Source organism: Giraffa tippelskirchi, chromosome 1, assembly GCF_054371585.1.
Source record: "Giraffa tippelskirchi isolate mGirTip1 chromosome 1, T2T-mGirTip1v1.2.pri, whole genome shotgun sequence".
Lineage (NCBI taxonomy): Eukaryota > Metazoa > Chordata > Mammalia > Artiodactyla > Giraffidae > Giraffa > Giraffa tippelskirchi.
This window is the reverse complement of record NC_137275.1, coordinates 24,241,349-24,267,128: the sequence shown is the minus strand read 5'-3', so window position 1 is coordinate 24,267,128 and position 25,780 is coordinate 24,241,349. Positions and strand designations below refer to the sequence as shown.

General features: G+C 44.5%; 1 protein-coding gene across 6 annotated transcripts in view; it reads left to right on the top strand.

Moving 5' to 3' along the window:
- Positions 1–386: 386 nt before the first annotated feature.
- SEPTIN11 (septin 11) overlaps positions 387–25,780 on the top strand; it is a 96,723-nt gene continuing 71,329 nt past the window's right edge. For all 6 annotated transcript variants that reach the window (XM_081584544.1, XM_081584522.1, XM_081584511.1 and 3 more), the window contains exon 1: positions 387–581. In XM_081584544.1, coding sequence (XP_081440670.1) covers positions 555–581 — 27 coding nt within the window. In that variant the 5' untranslated portion in view covers positions 387–554. The remainder of the gene's footprint in view (positions 582–25,780) is intronic.

Here is a 25,780-nt window from a genome sequence, read left to right as displayed (position 1 = left end):
GCCCCGTCTCCCTCTCCGCAGCCGCTCCAGCTACCAGCTTGGGGAAGCGCGTGGCGGAACCCAGGGCTGGGACCTCTGCGCCCAGGCTTTTACTCGGACTCCAGCACGTGGTGGAACTGGGGGTGGCGGCCAGCGCACAGGCTTGGAGGAGGGGGGCGCTCCCGGTGGCACGGGAGCGGGTCTTTTCGCAGCCGAGCGCTCCATCCGGGGAGGGCGAGCCCGGCGGCCGGGGCCGACTGACCGGGTTTGGAGACCCGCCCATCATCCTCCCTCCCACCGCCTCAGCCAGGGCGCGCCGGCTCACACCCCTTCCTGGGGAAGCAAATGGTCCCTTCCAGGCGGGTGGCCATGTTGCTCTAATAAAGCGGGAGGGGCGGCGGCGTGGGGGTAGCAGATGCTGCTGGTGGCGCGCAGGAGCCGGGCGCTAGCAGAGCGCAGCCGCGAGGGAGGCGCGGGGGTGGCGAGCCGGAGCCGGAGCCCTAGCAGCAGCCGCTAGTGTTGGCGGAGAGCACCCGGGCGCAGCCAGAGCCGCCGCCGCCGCCGCCGCCGCCGCGATGGCCGTGGCCGTGGGGAGACCATCTGTGAGTGCTGGGGCCTCGCTTTCCTCGTCCGCCTCTCCTCCGGCGCTGGAGGGGGTGTGTGTGTGTGGGTTCCCGTTGGCGGGAGGGTATCCGCGGGGACCCCGGGGGCCGGGGCCGGGGCGGGGGCGCGGGACGGCTGCGGCGGTGGCTCTGGGTGTGTGCATGAATTTGGGCGCGCGTCTGGGGCGAAGGGGAGGGCGAGGAGCCGGGAGGCTTGGCTACTACGTGATGCAACAGTGGATCGCCCCGGTTCTGGGGATGTGGGAGAAAAGGGACCCCTTTCGTGGTTTTTTTTTTTCTTTTTTCTTTTAACAGGGTCGTTTTGGGCACGGTGTTTCTCCGCTGCCTCCCTCTCCCCGCGCACACCTTTTCTCTCGTGGCGGTGGAGAAAGGGGCCGGGTGTGGGGCTTTCCCCCCGGCGCCGAGAGGCGACCAGGGCGTGGGAATTGTTAGCCCAAGCGCCGTGTCTTAGGGTGGCAGAAGCCGGCTCAAAAATAAAGGAGTGGGATTTCCGTGGTGGCTTCCCCTGTGCCTTGAGAGATTCCGGACACCCTCCGGCACCCACGCCGGTAACCGGGCCCTGCCCAGGATGTGGACAAAAGCCCTAGACACACACACAAAGTTTTCAAAGGGCCCCCTTGTCCGGGTGGGTGGAAGTCTTAAAGCGCTCTGCGGTTGGAAGGCCGGAGGCGGGGGCGCGGGAAGAGGAAGGGATGGCGGGTGCGTGGAGAATCGGGTGCCCCGGGACTGGGGCGAGGGAGCCGGGGAGGGAGAGAGGGGGATGCTCAGGCCGCGAGTTTGCGGGCGGGGCCGGGCCCGCGCCTCCGGAGGGGTGCAGGGCTCAGTGGGCGACTCCGGACCCGGCAGGACGGCAGAGGGACTTCAAGGGCGCGGCTTCAGCCGGGCTCCGCATCCCGGGTGAAGGGCGAAGGGAAGGGGCGGCGGCGGCCTTTTCCTTGTTTTTTTTTTTTTTTTTTTTTACTGAAAGGAGTAGAGCCGGGTGGGGAAGGGGGAGTCCTTTTTCTTTCTCTTTCCCCCTTTCTTTGTCGCTGTTCAAAGTCCACTTTCGTCCCACGGGCTGTGTGGGCTCTCTGAGAGAGGCTCTTCCCGCTCTGTCACCGCCGGTTCCTTTCCCCTTCTTCGCCTGCTTACCGCTGTGTAGCTGCAGGTGGTGGCTGCAGAGGGTTTGTGGGTATAGACCCAAGTCTCCGGGAGATCCTGGAAGCTCTGAAATCCCAGAAGTGCAAAATGCCAAGACTGTGTTCTCAGACCCGCCCCTCCCCCCGGGTCTTCTTGCAACTCCTCTCCCAGATACCCTCTCTTTTTGCACCCCTTCCTCCTCATTTAGCGGAGTCCCTCTCCGGCTTCTAACCCGGTTTGGTGGTTCAGCTGCCAGAGATGTTTTCAAAGGCATTCTCCACAGTCGGAACATGTGCAGTGGTCATACTGAAGCGTAACTGTGGGTCTTGTAGGCATTTTAAATTCGAATATTTAATGACATACTCTTAAGAATTCAGGTCTCCTCTTGATAATTACTGGTCATAGATTGTTGTTACCGAGGGAATTTGCAAAGTCTCTGGGCTGATCCCTTTATTTTTCTGGTGAGAAAATTGAGGTCCAGAGAGGTCAAGTTCATCTGGTTAAATTACCACCCCCATCCCCCTACCCCACCCCCTTCCCCAGCACACACGCGCGCGCACACACACACGCGCGCGCACACACACACGCGCGCACACACACACACACACACACACACACACACACACACACACACACACACACACACACACACACACACACACACACACACACACTTACTCACTCTCATTTCCAGAGCAGTGATTCAGATAACTAAAATAACAAGATAATTGGACAGAGGCTAGGAATGCAAATATTCTGTGTGTGTAGGGGGAGGATGTCTTTCAGTGACACCTATTGCTGTGCATTCTTGGGGCAAGGGGGAGGTGGAAGAAATAATTTGCTGCACATTTTCTATAAATTAGTTAGTTCATATATGTCAGCTAAATAGGAACAGTATGTGGATTTAAGACTCAGCTGTGTGGCCGTAATCATATCCAACACCAGGTCTGCCAACCAGATGTGAACTTAATCCCTCAGAATTCTTGTGTAAGACCTTGCTCATTCAAAAACAGAGGCAACTTTACAAAGTATATGTGCACAGAGGAGGTGACTGCTTTCTCTGCACATTCCCTGTTGTCACTAGAATTAAGATTAAATTACTTACAGTTTGAAAACAGAAGACTTTTTTTGGATCAAGTTGTGGTAGGGGTGATCAGGAGTTGACTACAAAGTTACAAAGTCTTTTTATGCAATTTGCAAGGAATTGTTGAACGGTTTCACTTTGTTCATTCAGTTACTGTCTTAGTGTAGTATTTGCACTTAGGTCTTCAAAACAACCCCAGTGATTCTCCAAACCCAGCCCCAAGGTCTCTATACAGAGTCCTTGATGGTAGAATTCGCTGCCCCCTCCTTTTCCCTTATCTAGTCTGTGATTTGAACAAAAGAAGGGAAGGGTGTGTTGAGAGAAAAGAATTACTCCAAAGTTGATTGTGAATGGAATGTCCCCAGTTACTCCTTTAGAATTAGTTTGTTTTTTTTTTTAAGTTGTTTAGGAAACCATGAACAGATCTCCTTTCCCTACAAAACTCCCTCTCGTTCAGATTGAAGAAAAGTTCAGTCAAAATAAGTCGCTCTCAACTTGAGACTGACATTCTTGGACTTGAACGTCTTAGGTAAATATGACATTTTACTGAGCAAAATTCTTTACTTATCAGAGGTAGTCTTTTCTGTCTTCTGAAGTGGTTATATTCAGTTATAACCATTTTAATTTCAAGGCTAAATTGAGACGTCTCAAGTGGATTTGTTGTTGGCTGGACAACAGGAGCTTCAGTCTGGTGCGATTCTGTTTATTTCCATTTTGATCTCGACCCCTAGCTTCGTCATTTTCCCAAGTTTTTGTATTTGGTTTTTGTATTTGGCTCTCAGAGGCCCCTGAGGCACATCTGCTGTTTCCAGAGTGTGACTGGTGATTAGCAAGAGCATTTCTTCCCTAGGGATGTGTCCACATTTTGGATGAGTTAGTATTTTGGCATCCAAGTCCCAGGGCAGCTATTAACTTTATTTTAATCAGAGCATGGTAATAATTCACTTTACCTGGGAACAGGCTTTAAGCAGCTGATCCTCTCACGGAGTGGTGTTCATCAAGTTATAGGGTCTGGGGGTTTAGAGGGGTTTTAGAGGTCATTTGGTTCAGCCTCCTCCGCAATGCAGAAATACTTTCTGCATTATCCCTAATAGAAGTGTTTAAACTTTTCCAGTGGTGGAGAGTCCTCTGTGATATCAAGAAACTTTTTCAAGAAACAAGTTTAATAGTTTTATTCACTGTACCCAAAGGAATAGAAAATCACGTTTGTTCATTAGCTCATTTAACACTATTTATCGAACACTTTCTCTGTGCCAGTACTGTTCTGGGTGCTTGGGATACAGTAGTGGACAACTGAGAAATTCCTTTTTACCTGGAGCTTTTATTTTCTGAAAGATTTAGTGTTCGTGTGTATTACAGAAACAAACTTCAACAGAGTATGTAAGCCATTTAGGGAGAAAGGAAATTACGTGCCTATTGCTGAGTGAATAGCTATGATGCAGGTGAAGGATCTTATCTGTCTGAGGGTTATTATCTGTCTGAGGGTTATTATAGGCAGTTCCTAAGATATGGTCTGTCTTCAGCCGGAGGGTGAGTACTGGCAGTGAAAAGTTATTTTCCCTTGTAAAATTGCCATTTTTATGACCTGAGGTTGTGGCCCCTACGTGGTGGTCTCTGGTTATTGGACCTGGAGAAAGAGTAAATCTTTTGAAAGCCGTGGATTATTTGTCTGTCTTTTAAAATATCTTTAGAAATGATGTCTCTGCATCACAATGAAAAATCGAGCCAAGTAATTGATTAAAAGACCAAAGCTACTCATAATCCCATTGTCCTGATATAACAGTACTTAGAGTGTTATTTTCATCCATTTTTTGAGGTTTATACCGGCAAACATAACCTGTACCATATAAACTGTTACTAAGAAACCAAACTGTTGAATTGGGAGGTTGAGCTCGACATACGTACACTGTGGTAAAGAATCTACCTGCAGTGCAGGAGACGTGTTTTCGATCCCTGGGTCGGGAAGATCCCTTGGAGAAAGGAATGGCAACCCACTCCAGTGTTCTTGCCTGGGAAATCCCATGCACAGAGGAGCCTGGGGGGCTACTGTCCATGAGGTCACAAAAAAGTCAGACGTGACTGAGCAACTAAACAACAACAACACGAACTTACTGTATAGCATTCTATTCAGTGCTCTGTGGTGACATAAATGGAAAGGAAATTCAAAAAAGAGGGGATATATGTAAAAAATAAATCAAACTGTGTGCCTGGGAAGACCCTGTGTGACTAATTGGACATTCATATAATGAAGGAAGCAGATGCTTAGTGCTTTCACAGGGGCCACCGTATGTCTGTGTCCAGACAAAAGAAGGAATGATTCGGATGGCCTGCTGTGATTAATTACCAGAAGACTCAGTGTCCATTACCACTCATTGATGGTGCCACAACTGATAATGATGCTCGGGTTTTGACTCCCTGTGGAGCCAGCTACAGAGTTTTCTGTGCTTCTCTTTCTGTTTACGGGGCCTACACTTGGTTGGGGGAGGAGCAGGGTAGGGACCGCTCTTGGATTTTATCATTTTTGGAAACTGTCTTTCATAGCCTTAGTTAGACTGTCTCACCCAGGGTCAGCCAAGCTGAACCATTATTGAAACAAAGACCCAGTAGATCTAAAGCTTCTATCCTTTTTCCCAAGGAGAACTACTTTGCAATATAATTGATACCCTCTCTGTTTTGGATTTGTTAGTTTGTTTTAATCCAGATTGACAGAAAACTCCCTTCCAACTAAACAATACCTCTTCTACCCACTCAGGCCTCTTGGCAGCCCAGCAGTGCAGCTGCTGTTGAACAGAGAAACAGAAGTGGTGCTAAGGTGAAACAGACAGGCTTCTAAAAAGAATGCTAGCTGTAAGAAGCGAATTTGCATTATCTCAGGCCTGGCCTGAGGTAGAAATCAGGTCTGTTGCCTGATACGACCAGACTTGAGGCATCAGAGCCACCTCTTCCAGATCCATGCCAGTGAGAGTGAGCGTGTCACTCAGGTCAAAGGGTGCAGGAGGCTGAGTTGTGTGGATGTACTTTGTCTATCTGCTGGGCTAGGATGGCACAGGACAGAGGGCGATGTATTGATGGAGGGGCCAGGCTGCGCTGGAGAAGTAGGAATGACTTCACTCGCCAAAGCGGCATCTTTGGTGTCTGACAAGGGGCAGCTTCGTTCCTGCTTTTTTAAAAAAAATTATTATGTTGAAATTGTTGTGAAAATAGACATAAAATGTGTCTACTTTTGATGACTAACATTCCTTTGGAAAGAATTTATGAATTTTTTTACTTTCTAATTTTTTTTTCTCATAGAAGTAGAATCACTGTAATATGGATAGGTTAAAAATGGCAAAACAAAACCACTCTCAACACCCTAATGCATCAGTAGTCATTCTTGGCTTTATCTGGCTTCATCTTGGCTAATCCATCTGCTTTATCAGATACTTCATATGCACTTTCTTTGTGCAGGTGCTGAGGTTGTGATGTGAGTACTTGAGATGCTGTTCCTGCTGCTGTCATCAAATTTCTCTAAAGGATGAGTAAGCACTAGGATTTAGCAAGGAAAGTGAGGTGGGGAAAAGTGTTCCCAGCCAAGGGAACAGCGTGTGCAAAGCTCTGAGGTGAGGCAGAGCCTCTTAAGGAAACCCAGTGTAGCAGGGACATCAGCATTCAAGATGGGGAGGTGGTAGACAGGAGGCTGTGGAGGTGATGGAAAGAGACCACATCACTTTTGTGGTACATTCTTCGGGACATGGGTATTGACTGCACAGCATTTTCAGTATTTTCGATGCTGTCCAGCCACCCCACAACTTACAATATCCCAGATTCTTGCACTTGGTTGATAGAAGACACTGCAAATCTTCAGAGCACTAATTCTTCAGGTTTCAGGGGAGGTTCAGGGGAGTTGATTCCTTTCATGGCCAAATCTAGCCCTTAAAGAACAGAGGAAGACTGAGGAAGGGCAGGGAGAGGAGGAGGGGTCCAGTAACAATATCACCAGGTCTTCCTCTGTCTAGTTATCTGCATTGAGTTCTTCCTCAAAGTTCAGTTCAATCACTCAATCACGTCCGACTCTTTGGGTCCCCATGGACTGTAGCATGGCAGACCTGCCTGTCCATCTCCAACTCCCGGAGTTTACTCAAACACTTGTCCATTGAGTTGGTGATGCCATTCAACCATCTCATCCTCTGTCGTCCCCTTCTCCCACCTCTTCCTCAAAAGGTAGAGCTAAAGTCTTAGAGACTGAAGCAGCTGAGTCCTAAAGGGTGGGGTGGGAAGAATGCTAGGACTCCTCCCACTTCAGATTGTGTGTTGTCCATAAAGAAAACTAAAAACCCATTGGATCCTATGAAGACAGGAGGAACGTCTTTTAAAAGCCAGGGTCCTCCTAAGACTTAATCCTTGTTCATTTATCTCCCTTTGTGTACCGCTCTCATGCCAGTATAGACTTCATGAATCTCATTAAGGGTGCCCATTAAATTTACTCAGACCAAGGAAAAGGCTTGACTCACAACTTCTCTGTATAGGAAACCTGTGTAACATCTTGACTTTTTAAGTGTTTTCTTTTTAAATTACTGTCAAGACAGTTTTCTCTCAATCCTTACAATTCCTAAGAAGTAGGCAAGGAAACAGGCACAAAGAAGTCATCACTCACCTGATCTGGTACACCCGGTTAGTGGGAGAACTTGGCTTTGGAACCCATGGTTCTTAAACCAACCTACATACAGACTTACTGTTTGTTTTGGTCAGGGAGACTCAATTCTGTTGAGGTAACAAACTGCTCCCAAGATCTGGTGGCTTACCCAGCAGAGGTTTGTTTTTCATGCAGAGTCCTTGTCTGTTCCTTCCTCTGAGATCCGCTCCATGCTGAGCTGACCCTTGGACCCAGCTGAGGGAGTGTCCTGTCCTCTTCTCTGGACGTTGCCGGTCTGGTAGCAGAGGAGAGAGAGGCAGGCTGAACCCTGAACTGACTTTCCAGGCTCTTGGATGAGTCATTTCCAACGTGAACCTCACTGGCCAAAATAAATGATCATTTCTAAATTCAACAGGATGGAGATGTTCTTCTGCAGAGAGCGGCTCTGCTAGTCACGTGCCCAAGCTGGATGGGATGGGGGAAGTCAACCTTCCCCTAGGGAGGGCCAGTGGTGGTGTTGAAGAGCGAGATTTCACCATATCTGGCAGCTCAGACAGTCAAGAATCTACCTGCAGTGCAGGAAACCGAGTTTGATCCCTAGGTTGGGAAGATCCCCTGGAGAAGGAAATGGCAGCCCACTCCAGTATTCTTGCCTGGAGAATTCCATGGATGGAGGAGCCTGGCGGGCTACAGTCCATGGGGTTGCAAAGAGTTGGACACGACTGAGTAACATATTCACCTTTCTAGTCAGGGCATCTTTTTGGGAGACCAAGTGTCCTTATTTTGTTAAACTGTCCTCCTGTCGGTAGTGATTTTTCTCGGTCTGTTTGATTTCTGTGATTTCTGCTGGATTTTGTAAACTGAAGAGAGAGGGAGAAAGTGTTCAGCTGGGATGAACTGAAGGCTGAGAGTGTGACTGTTCCTGTTCTTTCACAATGAACTTCCAAGTAGCATCATCACCAGATAAAGGATGGGCGGTGACCTTCTCAAAGACCTTCTGTGCTGCTCTCTGGTGGCCCCAGCTCTGGGACTGTACTCTCTGGAAAGTGGTTTTGAGGCCATTAGGACTTCCAGCTGCTTGATAGGCTGATTTCCCTTAGGATGCTTCCAAATCAGTCTTTTTTTCCCAGGCCTGTCTGTTCCTAAATGTAGATACATCTATGACCCCCTTCTTTTTTGCGTTGTTTTCTCTCTACTGAGAGATACTAGTACAGTTGTCCCTCGGTGTCCGTGGGGACTGGTTCCAGGATCCTCGTGGGCTCCCAAATACACAGATGCTCAAGCCCCGTGTGTAGAATGGCCTAGTGTAGTCTGCGCTCCATATCTAGATTCACCCAGCCGCTGATGTGGTCCCTGCGGACTGGGATGGAGGGCTGTATGCAGCATTTCGGTTAAGAATGTGGGCTCTAGAGCCAGACTGCTGAAGGAGTCCTTGGGTATCAGCTCTGCCATTTGACCTCCTTTATGACCTTAGGTTACCTCTCAGTCCTCATCTGTAAAATAATTACAGTGCGTGCTCAGTCGTGTCTCACTCTTTGTGACTCCATGGATGTAGTCCACCAGGCTCCTCTGTTCATGGGATTCTCCAGGCAAGAATCCTGGCGTGTGTTGCCATTTCCTCCTCCAGGGGATCTTCCCTACCCAGGGATCAAACCAGTGTTTCCTGCATTGGCAGGCAGATTCTTTACCACTGAGCTGCCTGGGAAGCCCCAAATAATTACAGTACCTTCCTCAAAGGTTTACAGGATTAAATGAATTAGTACACCAAATGCTTTCAGTGATGTAGCCCACTCTAATTCCAGCTGTGCTGTGCTGATCTCTGGCAGGCATAGACCTCATCTCTACAGCTTTCTTCCCTAAGCTTTTCTGCTGTAGCCACTTGGTTTCTGCTTAGCTATTCTGACCTATGTACAAATCTGGATATCCAAGGTTGTTACCATTCCGTGGGCCCACCTTTGACTGCTGGGGGATGGAAGCTGGTAGAGAAATACTTCTCTCTTTTGTTACTAAGTTGGACAATTCTGAAGCACAATAGCTAGGGCTCCTCAGAGGGTCCACGTGGGCCCCAGCCCAAAGGGATGACTGGCTCCGTCCTTTAAGATGGTGTTCCTTTTTCCCTGTTAAACTGTTCCAGGTCCCCACCCCTGTTCCTTGGGATCGCTTTTCAAAATAGCTGCCTGCACGCACGCTCTTGTCTCAGGTTTCTGCATTTTGCGGAAAACTTGGTGAAAACACCTTGTTTCCTGGTTTAGGTCTCTTTTTTTGCCTTATGCAAATGAGGGAGCTTGCATTGTAAAACATTGTAAACTGCTGTAAAAACTAGTCTTAGGAAAAAGGCCCTTTCCGTCACTGAAACTTTTCTTATGATTTTCCTTCCTAGATCCTTGGAATGGAATTCTCACACTCCCCAGTTTGCAGGTGCTTTTTCTGTGTGTGAAGCCTAGTTTGTGGTGTAACTTGTTTATCATACTGATTTCAAGTCAGTGACATATTTTGTTACTCAGAAACTAGATACAGAGTGTATGAGGGAAGATTGTGTGTGTGTGTTTTTCTTGTGATGTCCTTTTTTATTTAAATACGTTTAGAAAGTTAAACAAATTTTTTTTTAATTGGAGGATAATTGCTTTACAATATTGTATTGATTTCTGCCATCCATCAACATGAATCAGCCACAGGTATACATACTATATCCCCTCCCTTGTGATCCTCCCTCCCATCTCCCACCACATCCCACCCCTCTAGGTTGTCAGAGAGTCCTGGGTTGAACTCCCTGTGTCACATAGCAAATTCCCACTTGCTATCTATTTTACAACATTACTCAGCTATGAAAAAGTGTTTTTGATATATGCCTGGGCTGTGAACTTGGGCCAAAGCTTAAAACTTTTTGAAAAAGAGAAATTTGGGAGCTTACGCTGTGCACAAAGGTTGGAAAAATGAGGTAGCAATTCTTGAAAGAGTTTTTCGTTAACTAATAATGTTGAGTGATTTTAAGGGCCCAGATTTAATTTATGTATCTACTCGAGAGTTCTTAGGATAATTGTTCAAATCATCCTGGCTCTTCGTAGAAGCCTAGCTCAGAGGTGGTTTCTGATGTGGAAAAGATATTTGGAAACATAGAAGCCAGACTGATTCATTCTCCAAATCTCACCAAACTTGTAGCCTTTGCTCCTACCCTGAGATTTGGTTTGACTTTCTGTGTGAGTGGGCAGTCGGACTTTGCCGCCACCCGCTGGAATGGTTTGATTGTTTACCTATTAGGTACTTCTTTGTTTTCAAAGACTCTTCCAATCCTTAGTCAACCTTTGAATCACATCTCCCCTGGGTGATATTCGTTGGTCCTGAAGCACAGTTTTATCTCTTGGCCCGCTGAAGAAGTCTTTTAGTTGCTGGTAATCAAATTTTCCTGATTCAGAAACCAGAACGCTAAGGTATTTTATGAACTTAAGGCAGAATATCAAATTAAGATCGGCCATTGAAATGACTGATAATTAATTTGTTGTCACTAGCTGCCCTTCCAAAGCTGGCTTTTAAAGCTGAAGAGACCTTAGTCTAAATTTGATTTTAAAGCCAGTCAGAGCTGAGAGAGATGAGAATTCTCAGGGACTTTCTATAACAGACATTTATGTAGGCATATTGGGGAGTTAGGGATACTGCTAAATGTTACATCTTATTTCTTAAAGATTTTGTTTTCTTATTCCTCAAAGGTCTTTCGTATTTCCCTGTTTCATTAAGTCAACAGACACTGAACCTGGGCCAGCACCATGCATGAGTGAAGATGTCAAAACCTTATTCCTTCTCATTCTCCCACTAAACCAAGCCAGAACCTAAAATCTTTTTTGGCAAATGGAGTTCCCTGTCACTGAGATTCAAAACCTTGAAGGGAATTCCCTGGTGGCCCAGTGGTTAGGACTTGGCTGCTCTCAGTGCCGTGGCTCTGGGTTCAATCCCTGGTTGGGGAACTAAGATCCCACCTGCCACATGGCAAACCCAAAATTAACAAGTAAATAAATAAAAATAAGGATGTACTCAGTCTCTCTGGGAAAAAGAAATTACCTCATTAGATATAGATGAAAGCTTGGCCCATAGTCAGTCGTCAGCCTGGATTTTTGCGTTCATTCCTTCCACTGACCTTAGGTAATCTTCCATCAGCAATGTGATTTAATTTTTAATCCCAACCATGAGAAAATTAAGTGTTTTTTTAAAAAAGTAAAAAGTTGTTTTTCTATTCTATAAAGGTAGTGGGAGGAGAAACTTAATAAATTGGAAGCTGAAATGTGTGATCTCTCCTTTTCTCAAACGAAAACTGTAATCATTTTTCAGTTTTGTTGGTGTTTTTGGTCTTTTCAAAATATATGTATATTTCAAAATATACATTTGAAATGTTGCTAATTTGTGCATTGGCTTTGCCATTAAACTGTCAGACAGGACTGAGCGACTTCACTTTCACTTTTCACTTTCATGCACTGGAGGAGGAAATGGCAACCCACTCCAGTGTTCTTGCCTGGAGAATCCCAGGGACGGCGGAGCCTGGTGGGCTGCCATCTATGGGGTCGCACAGAGTCGGACACGACTGAAGCGACTTAGCAGCAGCAGCAGCAACTGCACAGACAGCAGAGATGTCCTAATTGAAGTTGTGCAATTGCACACATTTTTCCTGTGATAAGTTTTCAATGGGTAAAAGTTGATTTTCGAAATAACATTGTGAGGTAGTTTGATTAGATATTATTCTTGATCCAAGCCCATCAGCCCTTATTTTGATGGATCAGGACTCAGACTTGATGATCTTAAGGCCAAGTCTTCTGACTATTGGTTATACCTCTTCTTACCAAATAGAGATTCCAGATACCACCCTAGGCTGCAGACCAGTGAAGTCAGCTAGAACTTTCTATGACAATGGAAATGTTCTCCTACTGCATTAATCAGTATGGTAGCCGCTAGCCACAGGTTGCTGTTTAACATTTGAAATATGGCTGGTGCAACTATAGAATTAAATTTTTTGTCTGGTTTAATTCATTTGCTTTAAATAGCTACATGTGGCTAGTGGCTATTGCACTGAATAGTGAACCTTTAGGAGTATAGTCTGAAGATATTTACAACCTGATGTCAGTCTCAATTTTTAGAAAACTTCTGTTGAGGAAAATATCATACATAGAGTAGGGATGAAAGTGTTCATTATAATGTTCTCTCATCACCCAGACCAGTCTTAGTTCATCTAGTTCCCCTTTTCTCTTCTCTTCCCCACCCATCAGTCCCCCAAACTATTTTGAAGTAAATTCCAGGCACAGTCCAATCTCATTTTGTTTTAAAAACTAAGAAGGTGATCTAGGAAAGTAGGGGAATGGTATCAGAGAGGTACTCAGGGATCTTCAAATGTATCTATGATTTAAAAAAAAAAAAAAGCCTTGAAGTATATGGATGGGAAAAGCTATGGTTTGATGAAGCTAGGTAATAAGTACACAGATGTGTTATGTTTTGTATGTTTGAAACATTTCATCACCATCGTCATCAGAAAAAGCCAAGCTTGAGCCCAGAGATTGAACAGTCACTGTACCAGGCCTCATTTACCTGTGCTTACTGTGAACTTTGAGTTCATGGGTAATTTAAACATTCAAACATTATTCACATATGGTATTTATCATTGACCTTAATTGAATGCCAACAGTGCTGTAGAGTCATAGGATCTGTAAAAAGGTGGAAAGGAAGGTGAGGATCTTTTTCTTTAGCCCAGTCTCCTCCCATCACTTGTTTCCAGAGAGTGGTAGCTTGATGGGAGCTCACATTGAGTCCAGGGCTCTCTGTCACACTTGCCAGATGGAATAATTTGCTAAGTTAAAGCTTGCAGCACTAAGTCACTCCTTGTGTTGTTGTCGTTCAGTTGCTAAGTCATGTCAGATTCTTCTTGACCTCATGGGCTGCAGCACATGTGGCTTCCCTGTCCTTCATTATCTATCTCCTGGAGTTTGTTCAAATTCATGTCTGTTGAGTCAGTGATGCTGTCTAACCATCTCATCCTCTGCTGCCCTCTTCTCCTTTTGCCTTCAACCTTTCCCAGCATCAAGGTCTTTTCCAATGAGTCAGCTCTCCGCCTCAGGTGGCCAAAGTATTGGAGCTTCAGCATCAGTCCTTCCAATGAATATTCAGTGTTGATTTCCTTTAAGATTGACTGGTTTGATCTCCTTGTCCAAGGGACTCTCAAGAGTCTTCTTCCGCTCCACAGTTCAAAAGCATCAATTCTTTGGCCCTTACCCTTCTTTATGATCCAACTCTCACATCCTTATGTAACTACTGGAAAAGCTATAGCTTTGACTAAACAGACCTCTGTCATGCCTACCTACTTTTCAAAATGGCTGATTCTTATCTCTGTTCAAGCAGATACATTATTTCTAAGTCTGCTTGCAGTTTTGCTGATATTTTTGTTGGAGGGAAATGTTTTATAAGAGTGTGAAGAAGTCATTTATAAAAATTTTATCTTTGGGGCTGAAAATCGATGCCTGTTACTGGTGGAGATTATTATAGGAAATGCCTGTTTGTTTTTTATATTTCTGTTTATAAAAGAAACCCTTGTAGCAAGCACATTTTGGTCATGTGGACACACTGAAGGAAATAGTGCTGGCATCGATGATCCTTAAAAATGCATTTTCCCTTCACAACATAAAGCAAGAATTGTTGCTGTGCTTTTGTAGTTCAATTTAGGGGCTAATAATGATTTTCTCCCTTAGGATAGAGTGGAGCATATGTATATTCTGAATCTGGAACCCTGTACTTAGGATCTCAGGATTCAAGGGGAATGAATTTGTGATGGTAAAAGGATCTCGTATCATCAGAAATGCTCCTAGGCCTTGGCGCAGCTGTCCGTTGATGGAGAAAGATAATATGCTTTAGAAGAAGAGCTATTAAAGATGTTAGCAACGTTCTGAACAACTGCAAGTCCGTAGTTGCAACAGGATGCTGTTCCTTTTCCGTGTCTCTGAGTCTGCCCTTTGTGTTCCCTTGGTCTTTTGTTAACCACACTCCTGGGAGGGAGGGAAGAGCTTTGTCTGATCTCATCATCTACATCTCGGCTTAGTCCAGTTAGTTTTTATCTCATGGTTTGTGGAGATAGTGAATAGCTGGTTAATACCCTACATATGAATGTTACCAGGACTCAAGATTTATGCCGTTTTGCACATAATACTCCTATGAAATGAGCCTCCTTATCTCCACTTGACAAGAGATACTTGAATCCATGGTAGGGCAAGATTTAGGGAAATGTTTTGTCAAATCAGTTGCTCTGTCCTTTTCATGCAAGATAGAGACAAACTATTAAGGCTTTTAAAATGACTGTGACCTGATTAGGAGAATATAGCAACTATTTTCAGTAAAGAGGACATAAGATTAGCACGAGTAGCAGGTTCTTTTATTTTTTTTCATGTATTATTAAGTTGATAGATTTTGAAAAGCTCATATATTAGACTTAAATGTAAATCTAGCAATAACATGCCCTGAAAAAGAAAATAAATTCATATAATCTAGATCTCAAGCATTCTTATACTTAATTACCATTAGAAAAAATGTCAAACTTAATGTAACCATAACACTAATAAGAAATAGAAGTTTACCTTACATGTTCTTTTTAAAATAGTTATGAGGCATGGCTTACTGTGGTTTACTAGCAATCTAGCAGTCTTTAAAGTGTTAGTCACTCAGTTGTGTCTGGCTCTTTGCGACCCCATAGACTGTAGCCCGCTAGGCTCCTCTGTCCATGGGATTTCCCAGGCAAGAATATTGGAGTGGGTAGCCACTCCCTTCTCCAGGGGATCTTCCTGACCCAGAGTTAAAACCCGAGTCTCCTGCATTGCAGGCAGATTCTTTGCCATCTGAGCCACCAGGCCTCAGTTTTGTTCTGGAGTGAATTATTTATGGTATGGTGAGACAGTAAGGGAGACATGGTGAGATAGTAAGGGAGAGATACTGATGCATCAAACCATCTTTGACCATGGTGAGCTTCATTGTGTGGTTCATTTATTTGAGAGAAAAAAGTACTAAAAGGGGCAATGCTCTGATTCTTCAGTTAAATTACTATAAATGCCCAAGCATGTGCCACCTCTTGATTTTAGCTGTTGAAATGAGGGTGTTAGAGGTGTCATAGCTATCAATTTTTCAAGAGAAGATGGACATTTAAGAGTTTGAGGTGAAATTTTCCCATCTGAAAATGCTGGCAACTGAATCAAATATTTTAAAATACTGTGTGGGCCACATTCACATGTTCATCGGCTGTGCCTGCCAGTTTGCAGTCTGATTTCCACTGGAAATAATTCATTTATTTTTCTTGTATTTGAATAAAGAAATCATTCAAGTTTTTAAATTTTGTTTTGGTATGTCTTTTAGAATGCTTTAACATTTGAGCAATTAAAGCACTTTGTGTGGGAAATATGCTGGTTTTTAAAACAGAAGTGGTTCCTTGAATTCTGACATGAAAATGTCTGCATAGTTTGAAGACAGCATTAAAACTTGTAGATTGTTTCCTTCACAGGATCTCTCCAGACAGGTTTGATCCGTTTGGGAGAAATAGAACCAGAGTTGTGTGGTGTGACCAGGATCCATGGTGGAGGGAGTGGGAGGCCTTCTTGAGAGTGTGGTGTCCGATGCAAATACTCCTCTGCGAAAATACTTGCTATACATAGTGAACTGGGTTGGATTTTTTCTTTTTCTTTTTTTCATTTTGGTTGAGGTCCAGTGACAGTTAATGGCTGTTCCTTACAGGCTGTGAAATAATTGATGAGCTTGGCAGTAGGATGATGTAAAATGCAAGTGGATATAGGTAGAATAAGGTCTGTTACCAGGTTCCAAGAAATTGTTAGTGCTGGAGCCAGGAGGGACTTTAGAGGTCACCTCATTAGGGCCTGCCTTTGAGATGGGAGTCTTGGGGAGTTCAGCTGAGACTGAAGTTTCTCATTTACCCTTCCCCGCCCAGCAGGAAGCCAACACTCCCCCTTCTCCTCTCTTCTTCCTGCCTGGAGGAAAATGTATCTTCTAGGGCTTATTTGTGACCATCAGAGTCTTGGAAAACAAGCAAACAAACAAAAGCAGATGTTTGGTGAACGGAATACTTAGAAAACAACTTCCAAGCCTTCTGATCATCAGAAGATTTTTATTGATAAAAATTTCTGTGATGGTTTTTTTGAGTCTTGATTCCCTTCTTTCCAAAAGACTACTTTTCTCTAATGGTTGTGTGTATTGAGTTATTCAGTCGTGTCTGACTCTTCGTGACCTCATGGACTGTAGCCCATCAGGCTTCTCTGTCCATGGAATTTTCCAGGCAAAAATACTGGCATGGGTTGCCATTTCCTGCTCCAGGGGATCTTCCTGAACCAGGGATTGAAGCTGAGTCTCTTGAATCTTCTGCATTGGACAGGCTGATTCTTTACCACTGCACCACGTGGGAAGCCCAGTGGTTATAAGAAGGAAAAATCTAGTTAGATCATCAACAGAAAAATGTGGCAGGACTTCCCTGGTGGCGCAGTGGCTAAGAATCTGCCTGCCAGTGCAGGGGACAGATGGGTTCCATCCCTGGTCTGGAAAGATCCCACATGCCGAGAAGCAACGAAAGCCTGTGCGCCACAACTCCTGAGCCTGTGCTCTCAAGCCTGTGTGACACAGCTGCTGAAGCCTGTGCGTCCTAGAGACCATGCCCCCCAACAAGAGAAGCCAGCCCTTTGCCGCAACTGGAGAAAGCCCGCACAACAACAAAGATCCAGTGCAGTCAAAAAGAAAGAAAATTAAAGAAAAATGTGGCAATTAATTACCTTTAATTGTGTCCAATTTCCTGCTGGTGGGTTCAACCACATGAACTAGTTGATTTCAGCTGTTTCTCAACTAGGAAAATGCTAGTTTCCTGTGAGTCAAGATAGCAACTTGAAAAAGGGTAATTAAGTACAGTCGACCCTTGAGCAACATGGGTTTGAACTGCACAGGTCCACTTAGAAGTGGGTATTTTTCAATAGTAAATACTACAGCACTATATTATCTGTAGTTGGTCGAGTCCAGGGATGCAGAGAAACCACTGGTATGGAGGGCTGGCTATAAATTATATGAGGATTAACCCCTGGGTTGTTCAAGGGCCAGCTTATACTGGGCTATCTTCCCAGTCTTCTAAAACCGTCCTTAGCATTTTCCATGGTCACTGACCATTCAGCCCTTCTCAGTTTATCCGGCTCAAGCACTGTTCTGCTGGGACACTTTTACTGAGAGATGTGGGTTGAAAGCTCCCTGTGCACACGTGGAACAGTCTTCCTTCCACATGTTATGTTTGGCTTGAAAAGCCTCCCTTGCCTTGAAGAAAAGACTGTCCAGCTGAAGTCAGATGCTAGATTTGTCTACGTTTTCAGGCCAACAGAAGCCGGTTGGAATGGAAGTCTTGGTCCACAGCAGTATAGTTTGATAGGCAGTCATAGTAATGTTGCAACTTGTATTGAGGATTGGAAACTTTTGGAAACATTGCCCTGTTGTTGTAATTTAATTCTAACTCTGATTTGGCCCTGGTAGTGGTGATGGGGGTTGGTGAGTGGGCCCACAGAAAGCAGTGTTCTAAACTTTAGACTTTTTCTTCTGCTAGTTTTTTAAATCGAATCCACTGAGTATTATCTTTTTCAAACCAACTTCTGTAAAAGAAGTGGCATCTTGGCATTTTGCAGATTCTGAAAATAAGTATAAAATGAGACATTTAAGCTTAACACTGAAATTTTTACTTGAGAGATGTTGTGATCTCAATAATATTTCAGACCTCTGACAAAATAGAATAAATCTTTTGACTTCGGGCATCAAGGGAATTAAAAATGTATACTCATTTTTCTTAAATTTTAAAAAAGAAATCCACCCCAGATCCAGGCAACAGGAGAAAGCCAAACTCTACCAAATTCATGGCTCATAAAGGTCAGCATGCACTGCAGCTGCATAAATATGAGCGAGCCACCACAAAGAGCAACTTGGAAATGGGATTTTTCTGTACTCCTCTGAACCAGAGGATTAGTTAGAAATTCACTTCTGACATCTCAGCTCGTTTTGACTCTTAAAGTCCACGCTTTTACTCAGTTCTTAACTCATTTCATAGTACTTGTATATGAGCTTGTATACTTGTATATGAGCTGTAGAACTAAGGGGTCCTTTTATTGGTATAGGGCTTCCCTGGTTCAGATGGTAAGGAATCTGTCCACAATGCAGAAGACCTGGGTTCGATCCCTGGGTCTGGAAGATTCCCTGGAGAAGGGAATGGCTCCCGCTACCCCCCCTCCCCCCATTCTTGCCTAGAGAATTCTATGGACAGAGGAGCTTGGCAGGCTACAGTCCATGGGGTTGCAAAGAGTCAGACAAAACTGAGCGACTAACTTCTTTTTTTTTTTCTTTTATTGGTATAAGAGGTTTTCCAAAGGAAAAAGGTATGAGAGAGGCTGAATCTCTTTATCTCTGCAGAGCTGCCCTTCGCCGCTCTGTTCTTTTCGGGGTGCAGGCTTTCCTCTCCTAATCCCAGTGAGGCTACTGGTGGATCCTATGTGCATCTCCAGACCAGCTTTGTCTTTGCACATCACAGGCATGCCTTTCCGCAGCTCTTCCACCCTCTACACCTTCTCATCCTGCAAGACTCTCCAGGCCTCTTAACTTTCCCCTCGTCCAGGCTGAGTTGGGAGGACTCATTTCTCATTTATCTTGGGGTCCCATAATAAGCGGATGCCTTGTTGTACCATGACAATTGTCATGCCCTTTTCATTTTTGTATCTTAAATACAGTAGAGAATAGTACCTGGCACAAAAGAGATCCTCAGTAAACTCTTCAAAATAATTCAGCCATAACAGGCCTAGGTTTCAGCCTAACGTAAGACTTAATCAGTAAAAATTACTGTGGCAGAACATCCTAGAAGGAGGTGACGGAACAAAGAATTTAACGATCCACTCGATTTTTCTCAGGGATTCTCAGTCATCGGTATTTAACGGTTGAGCACCTGAGAGTAGGGAGCTGTAGAGAGCTGGGAAGTGAACACAGGTGCAGTGGGCTGAAGATTTTAATTTCCACTTCACCTGTTTCTTGTCTCCATTCAATTTTTCACAGCCCTGGGTTGCTCAGGCCATACCAGTTGGGATTGACAGAGCGTAATATAATTTATTCCTGCCCATCAGAACATACTGCAGAGTGACTGGGTGAGGCGGCCTCCATAAATGGTTCAGCTGGTTCTCTTCAATATAGCATTCAGGGCCTTCCTCTGGGCGTGTTTTTCCTAATTATTGAAATTATATGTATACAGTGATCCCTGAAGTGCTTCTGTGTGGAAATTGGTGGGCTGCTTTCAGTCTTTTCATGTTCATTACTTATTACCTTCCAGAGAGCTGCCAGTGTGGTTGGTGAAAGTTCTAGAAATAATAGCGTGAAGTGGTTATTCACGGTTGCCTTTATCCTGTGGAAATGAGACTACAGGATTCATTGGGACAATAAATACCTACATTTTTAAAGTTTGTGTATGAAATCTATATGTGTTTCTTATATAGACTTCCTTAAATGTCTAGTGGAATTGACATTGAATTGATAGGGAAAAACATTTTAAATATTGTTTACAATGGAATTGCTTACAGTGGGCAAGACTGTACTAGACGCTTCCTATTGATTGCATTGAATCTCCCCCCTCTCACCAAAATCTTATATATTGACCTTTCCCTACTACTTCTTTGGGGCTTCTCTGATGGTTCACTGTAGGAACCATGCTCCTACATCACAGGCCTATGATGTACACACTATCCGTACTTTTCAATGAAAGGCAAAGAGACCTAGAAGTCATCTGCCCCAAAGTCATTCAGCTCAGAAGTGGCAGAGCTGGAATTTTTATTCCCGACTGACTTGCAGCCAGTGTTTATGATACTCTTCCATGCTGTTTTACTTTTTGTATCAATTACAGAGGGTTTTTTCCCCGAGTCTTATCATTTGTCGACTAAAAAGATGCACAATGTGAGGGTTGCAAGTTAAGTTTTATTTGTGGCAAAATGAGGAATGTAGCCTGGGAGACAGCACCTCAGATGGCTCTGAGAGACTGCTCCAAAGAAGTAGCGTTGTTGTTGTTCAGTCGCTAAGTCGTGTCTGACTCTTTGCAACCCCACAGACTGTAGCCCAGGCTCCTCTTTCCATGGGATTATCCTAGCAGGAATACTGGAGTGGGTTGCCATTTCCTTCTCCAGGAAATCTTCCTGACCCAGGGATCGAACTCACATCTCCAGCACTGGCAGGTGGATTTTTTTTTTTTACCACTGAACCACTAGAGAAGCCCCAAAGAAGTAGTGGGGAAAGGTCAATATATAAGATTTTGGTGAGGGGGGAGTTCAATGTAATCAAGCACTTACTTTACAAAAGGTTTCCTGCTAGTCACAAGGAGCTGATGTCACCATGAAGGGATTTAGTGCTTTTCTAGATTTGGAAGAGATGCAAGGATTTGGATCATGAAATCAGTTCCTGAAAATATCTATCTAAAGACCCGTTCCACCAGTTTCCCTGGAGCACAGAGTGTCTCACTCTCCACCCTGAGTTCCCCTCGGGGGATGTTGATGGGTCGCCAGCTGCAGCAGCACAGGGTTCAATTCCCGCAGAGGCAGATGGCAAATGCCTTTCTTGTTCAATCGCTGGCAAATGCTCTTGGCAAGTGCCAGTTTGTAGTTGACACATTTAAGATGAGTGTGTGCCTGCTTGCTAAGTCATTTCAATTGTGTCCTACTCTGTGTGACCCCATGGACTGTAACCCATCAGGCTCCTCTGTCCATGGGATTCTCCAAGTAAGGATACTGGAGTGGGTTGCCATGCTCTCCTCCAGGGGATCTTTCCAACCCAGGGATCGAACCCACATCTCTTACATTTCCTGCATTGGCAGGCGGGTTCTTTACCACTCGCACCACCTGGGAAGCCCATTAAAAATGGCACCACTGACTTCATGTAGACCTGCCCAAGATATATGTGGGCGAAGTGAAGTGAAGTGAAGTCGCTCAGTTGTGTCCGACTCTTTGCGACCCCATGGACTGTAGCCTACCAGGCTCCTCCGTCCATGGGATTTTCCAGGCAAGAGTACTGGAGTGGGGTGCCATTTCCGGTAACACTAATTCCTTTCAAATTTTAAATCACTTTATGTATTGTTCTGGAACAAAATATTGAAGCATTTGTTTCCCCTAAATACTATTTAGTTATGATTTTTAAATGTTGGCTGGGTGCAGTGCAACACTTAGGAATATGCCAAGACTCTTATGAGATTTTTAGAGGGGTAGTATTCACTTGGGAAAAAGGAAAACATCTGAAAATGGACAACTTCAGGGCTATTCAGTGGTACACCGTTTATCTTAAAGGGAGATTGGGGCACTTCCCTGATAGTCCAGTGGTTAAGACTTCTCCTTCCAATGCACGAGGTGCAGGCTTGATCCCTGGTTAGGGATCCCACATGCCTTGTGGCCAAAAAATCAAAACATAAAAACAGCAGCAAAATTGTAACAGAGTCAATAAAGACTTTAAAAATGATCCACATTAAAAAAAAAAAAATTGATCGGTTCTAATGAGGTGGATGAAACTGGAGCCTATTATACAGAGTGAAGTAAGCCAGAAAGAAAAACACCAATACAGTATACTAACGCATATATATGGTATTTAGTCATTCAGTAAAGGTCATTCAGTAAAGATAACACTGTATTCGAGACATCAAAAGAGACACAGATAAATAGAACAGTATTATGGACTCTATGGGAGAGGGCGAGGGCGGGATGATATGGGAGAATGGCATGGAAGCATGTAAATTATCATATGTGAAATGAATCGCCAGTCCGGGTTCAATGCCTGATACAAGGTGCTCGGGGCTGGTGCACCAGGATGACCCAGAGGGATGGGATGGGGAGGGAGGTGGAAGGGGGGTTCTGGAAGGGGAAAACGTGTACACCCATGGTGGATTCATGTCAATGTATAGCAAAACAAATGCAATATTGTAAAGTTAAAAAATAGAAAATAAACTAATTTAAAAAAATAAAATAAAAAATGAGAATGAGCCAGTGAGGGTCTGGGTGTGAAATGCCAAGTGGTTGTCGCAGTGTCTTTTTTCTGTTCAGCTTCATGGAGTCCTGTAAAAAAAATGGGCCTTTTAAAATGCGGGGACATAAGTTACTTTTCTAAAGTAATTCTTAAGTAAAGACAGCCAATGGCTCCACAAGATACAACAGCAACCTCTAGGTGGTTATAATATTTAACTACCATGATTGTAGTGAGGTTGGACCTCTTTTTGTATGGCCATTGGGCATTTGTTTTCATTCCTCTGTGAATGACCTCTTCACCTCCTTACCTTTCCCTCCTCTGCCCCCACTTGGGCTATTTCTCTCTGTCCTGTTGACATTCATCCTTTTTATATGTGGAAATAATCTTCTCTCTACCTTGTATCTTTACTTTTCTTTCTGGTGTCTTGTTATATAGAAACTTCAATTGCACCATCTTCCTTTTGGTTTGTGTTTGAGTGTCTTGTTTGGGAAATCTTGAGCTCCCTTTTCACTGAAGTTCATTTAATTATGTTTAACAACTGTTTTGTCTTTTGCTCAGTAATTTAAAGGGGACGAGAATGTAGCAACTGATGAGAAAGAGTCCATTCATCCTGGGAGATGTCCTGAACTAATAAATTAGAAACAACTCAAAGAGGAGACAGAAAGGGAAGAACTTGGAACCTAAGATGTGACAGGGAACTCAAGATCCAGGCCTTTTAGAGGGGCACGGGCATTTAATGCTCTGTGATTTGAAGCAACTTTTATGAGACAGTTAACACCTAACTTGTCATTAGCAGTTGAGTACATGCTGAACTCGATGGAGGACGAGCAAGGGAGGCCTTGAGTTAGTGATGGGGTCTCTGAGTTAGAAACATGTAGTTTGAGGGGGAAGAGACCCCATTTTAACGTTCATTTCACTTGGGTTATTTCCAGCTTTATCGATCTAAGTATTTTATTGAAAATAATGAGTAATAATGTTGAACATCCACTGTATAGCAGGCACTATGCCTAAGTACTTTATGTGCATTATTTCATTTCATCGATAAATTCCTTAGCAGGTGGTGTACTATTTTCTGAATGAGGGAACAGGCCCAAGAAGGATAAATAACCTGTCCAAAGTAAGTAAGTAAATGGGACCAGGATTTGAATTCAGTGTTTTCTGACCTCAGGACCATCTAGATGTGATTGTAATACATTTTTAATAATAAAGTACTTGTGAAGATGATGCATGATGAGTCCTTGATGTTGATGACCATGGCTGTTCTGCTGTGAAATTGGCCTCTATCAAGCAACTGCTGGCAGGGGCGGAGTTTGTTGCTCTCAGTGGGAGTGAGAAGTTTCTGAAGGGCTTTTCCACTGGAAACCCTTAAAAAAGCCACTTCTCTTCTGGGGGCCCTGCTTTTCTATGCAGGCTTTGGTACCTTCTGCAAGGGGGGTGTGTGTGTGTCTATGTGCTGAGTCACTTCAGTCGTTTCTCTTTGCAACCCCATGGACTGTACCCACCAGGCTCCTCTGTCCGTGGGATTCTCCAGGCAAGAATCCTGGAGTGGGTTGCCATTTCCTTTTCCAGGGGATCTTTTCTGACCCAGGGATCGAATCCTCATCTCTTACGTCTCTCTGTATAGGCAGGCAGGTTCTTTACCTCTAGTGCCACTGACATCAATAAAGGGTCTGCAAGGTGACGAATGGGTTGTTCTCTCCTTCCAAGCCTTGGCTTGGCCCTCCAGCAGCCCTTTAATCAGTCAGGCCACAGGTTAACTACATGCTGCTGTGGTGCAAGCAGACTGGAGGGACCTTGTCTGCATGTGTATTTACAAAAAATTTTTTTTTAAGATTTATGTATCATTTTTTGGCTGTGCTGGGTCTTCATTGCTGCTTGTGGGCTTTCTCTAGTTGTGGTGCACGGGCTGTTCATCACGGTGGTGTCTCTTGTTGCGGAGCATGGGCTCTAGGCACAAGGGCTCAGTAGTCGTGGCTCATGGGCTCAGTGGCTCCACAGCCTGTGGGATCTTCCCCGACCAGGGATCGAACCCTGGTCCCCTGCATTGGCAGGAGGATTCTTAATCACTAGACCACCAGGGAAGCCCTGCGTGTGTGTTAATACATGACCCACACACACGTGAGGGGACGCTCAGAGCATGGCCATCTCCCCTGGGCTCCTCATCAACAGTCCACTCCCTACCTCAGCACGTATTTCATCAGGCCGACCCAAACATACTGTTTTACTTTGTTTATATTTTAATTAAAAACAATTTTTTTTTGGTCCACACCACACAGCATGCGGGTCCTAGTTCCCCAACCAGGGGCTGAAGCCGAGCCTCCTGCAGTGGAAGCCTGGAGTCTTAACTGCTGGACCACCAGGGGAGTCCCATAACCTTCTACTTTAGTGAAAACGTGACACATAGCAAGCAAACAGGGAACTGTTTATATGGAACTAGTGCTGAGGTGAATCACTGATATAATTCCCTACTGTTAAAGCAGGTTAAAAATCCAGGTTTTGTTGCTTGTTTCCTATGAGACCTTGGCCAGGTTTCTTTGTATCCTTATGACTTAATGTCCACCTCTGTAAAATGAGGATAATATCATCTAACTTACAGGGTTCTGAGGATGTAAACTTTAATTCATGGAAAGCATTGAGAATAGTGCCTGATGGATAGATGGTACCTTATGAATGTTCGCTATTTTATAGATTTAAAGCAATAAGTCACTATTTCCAGGGTGGTGGTCCTGTTACTATTTCATTGTGCCTCAGGGAAATCTTACATTCTTATCTCTGAGAGATTTGGTGAATTGATATCACCAAATTTGGTGATAGGATCCTGGTGGCTCAGACAGTAAAGCCTCTGCCTACGATGAGGGAGACCAGGGTTGAAATCTCTGGGTTGGGAAGATCCCCTGGAGAAGGAAATGGCAACCCACTCCAGTACTCTTGCCTGGAGAATCCCATGGATGGAGGATCCTGGTGGGGTCCATGGGGTCGCAAAGAGTCAGACAGGACTGAGCGACTTCACTTTCACTTTTACCTCCCCTTGTAGATAAAGACATCTCTGCAGTCTCTAGAAAAATAGAAAAGTTTATTTGAACCCCAGGAAGACTGCTGCTGGCTTTCAGTCATGTTTTCTCACCACGGTCATGTCCCTTTGATCACCCAGATGTAGTCCCCCATTTAAGCCTCAAGAATAGGTTCTCCCCCACCTAGAATTGGCAGTGTGTTCATGAGTTTTTACCCTAGCAGCTGAAATCAGGATTAAAACATCCTGGCTGTCCTTGTGGACTCCTCTTGTTGAACTTGCCCCTTAGCTCTGGTAGTTACAGACTGTTGACAGTTCAGTGACCCATGCTGAGCACT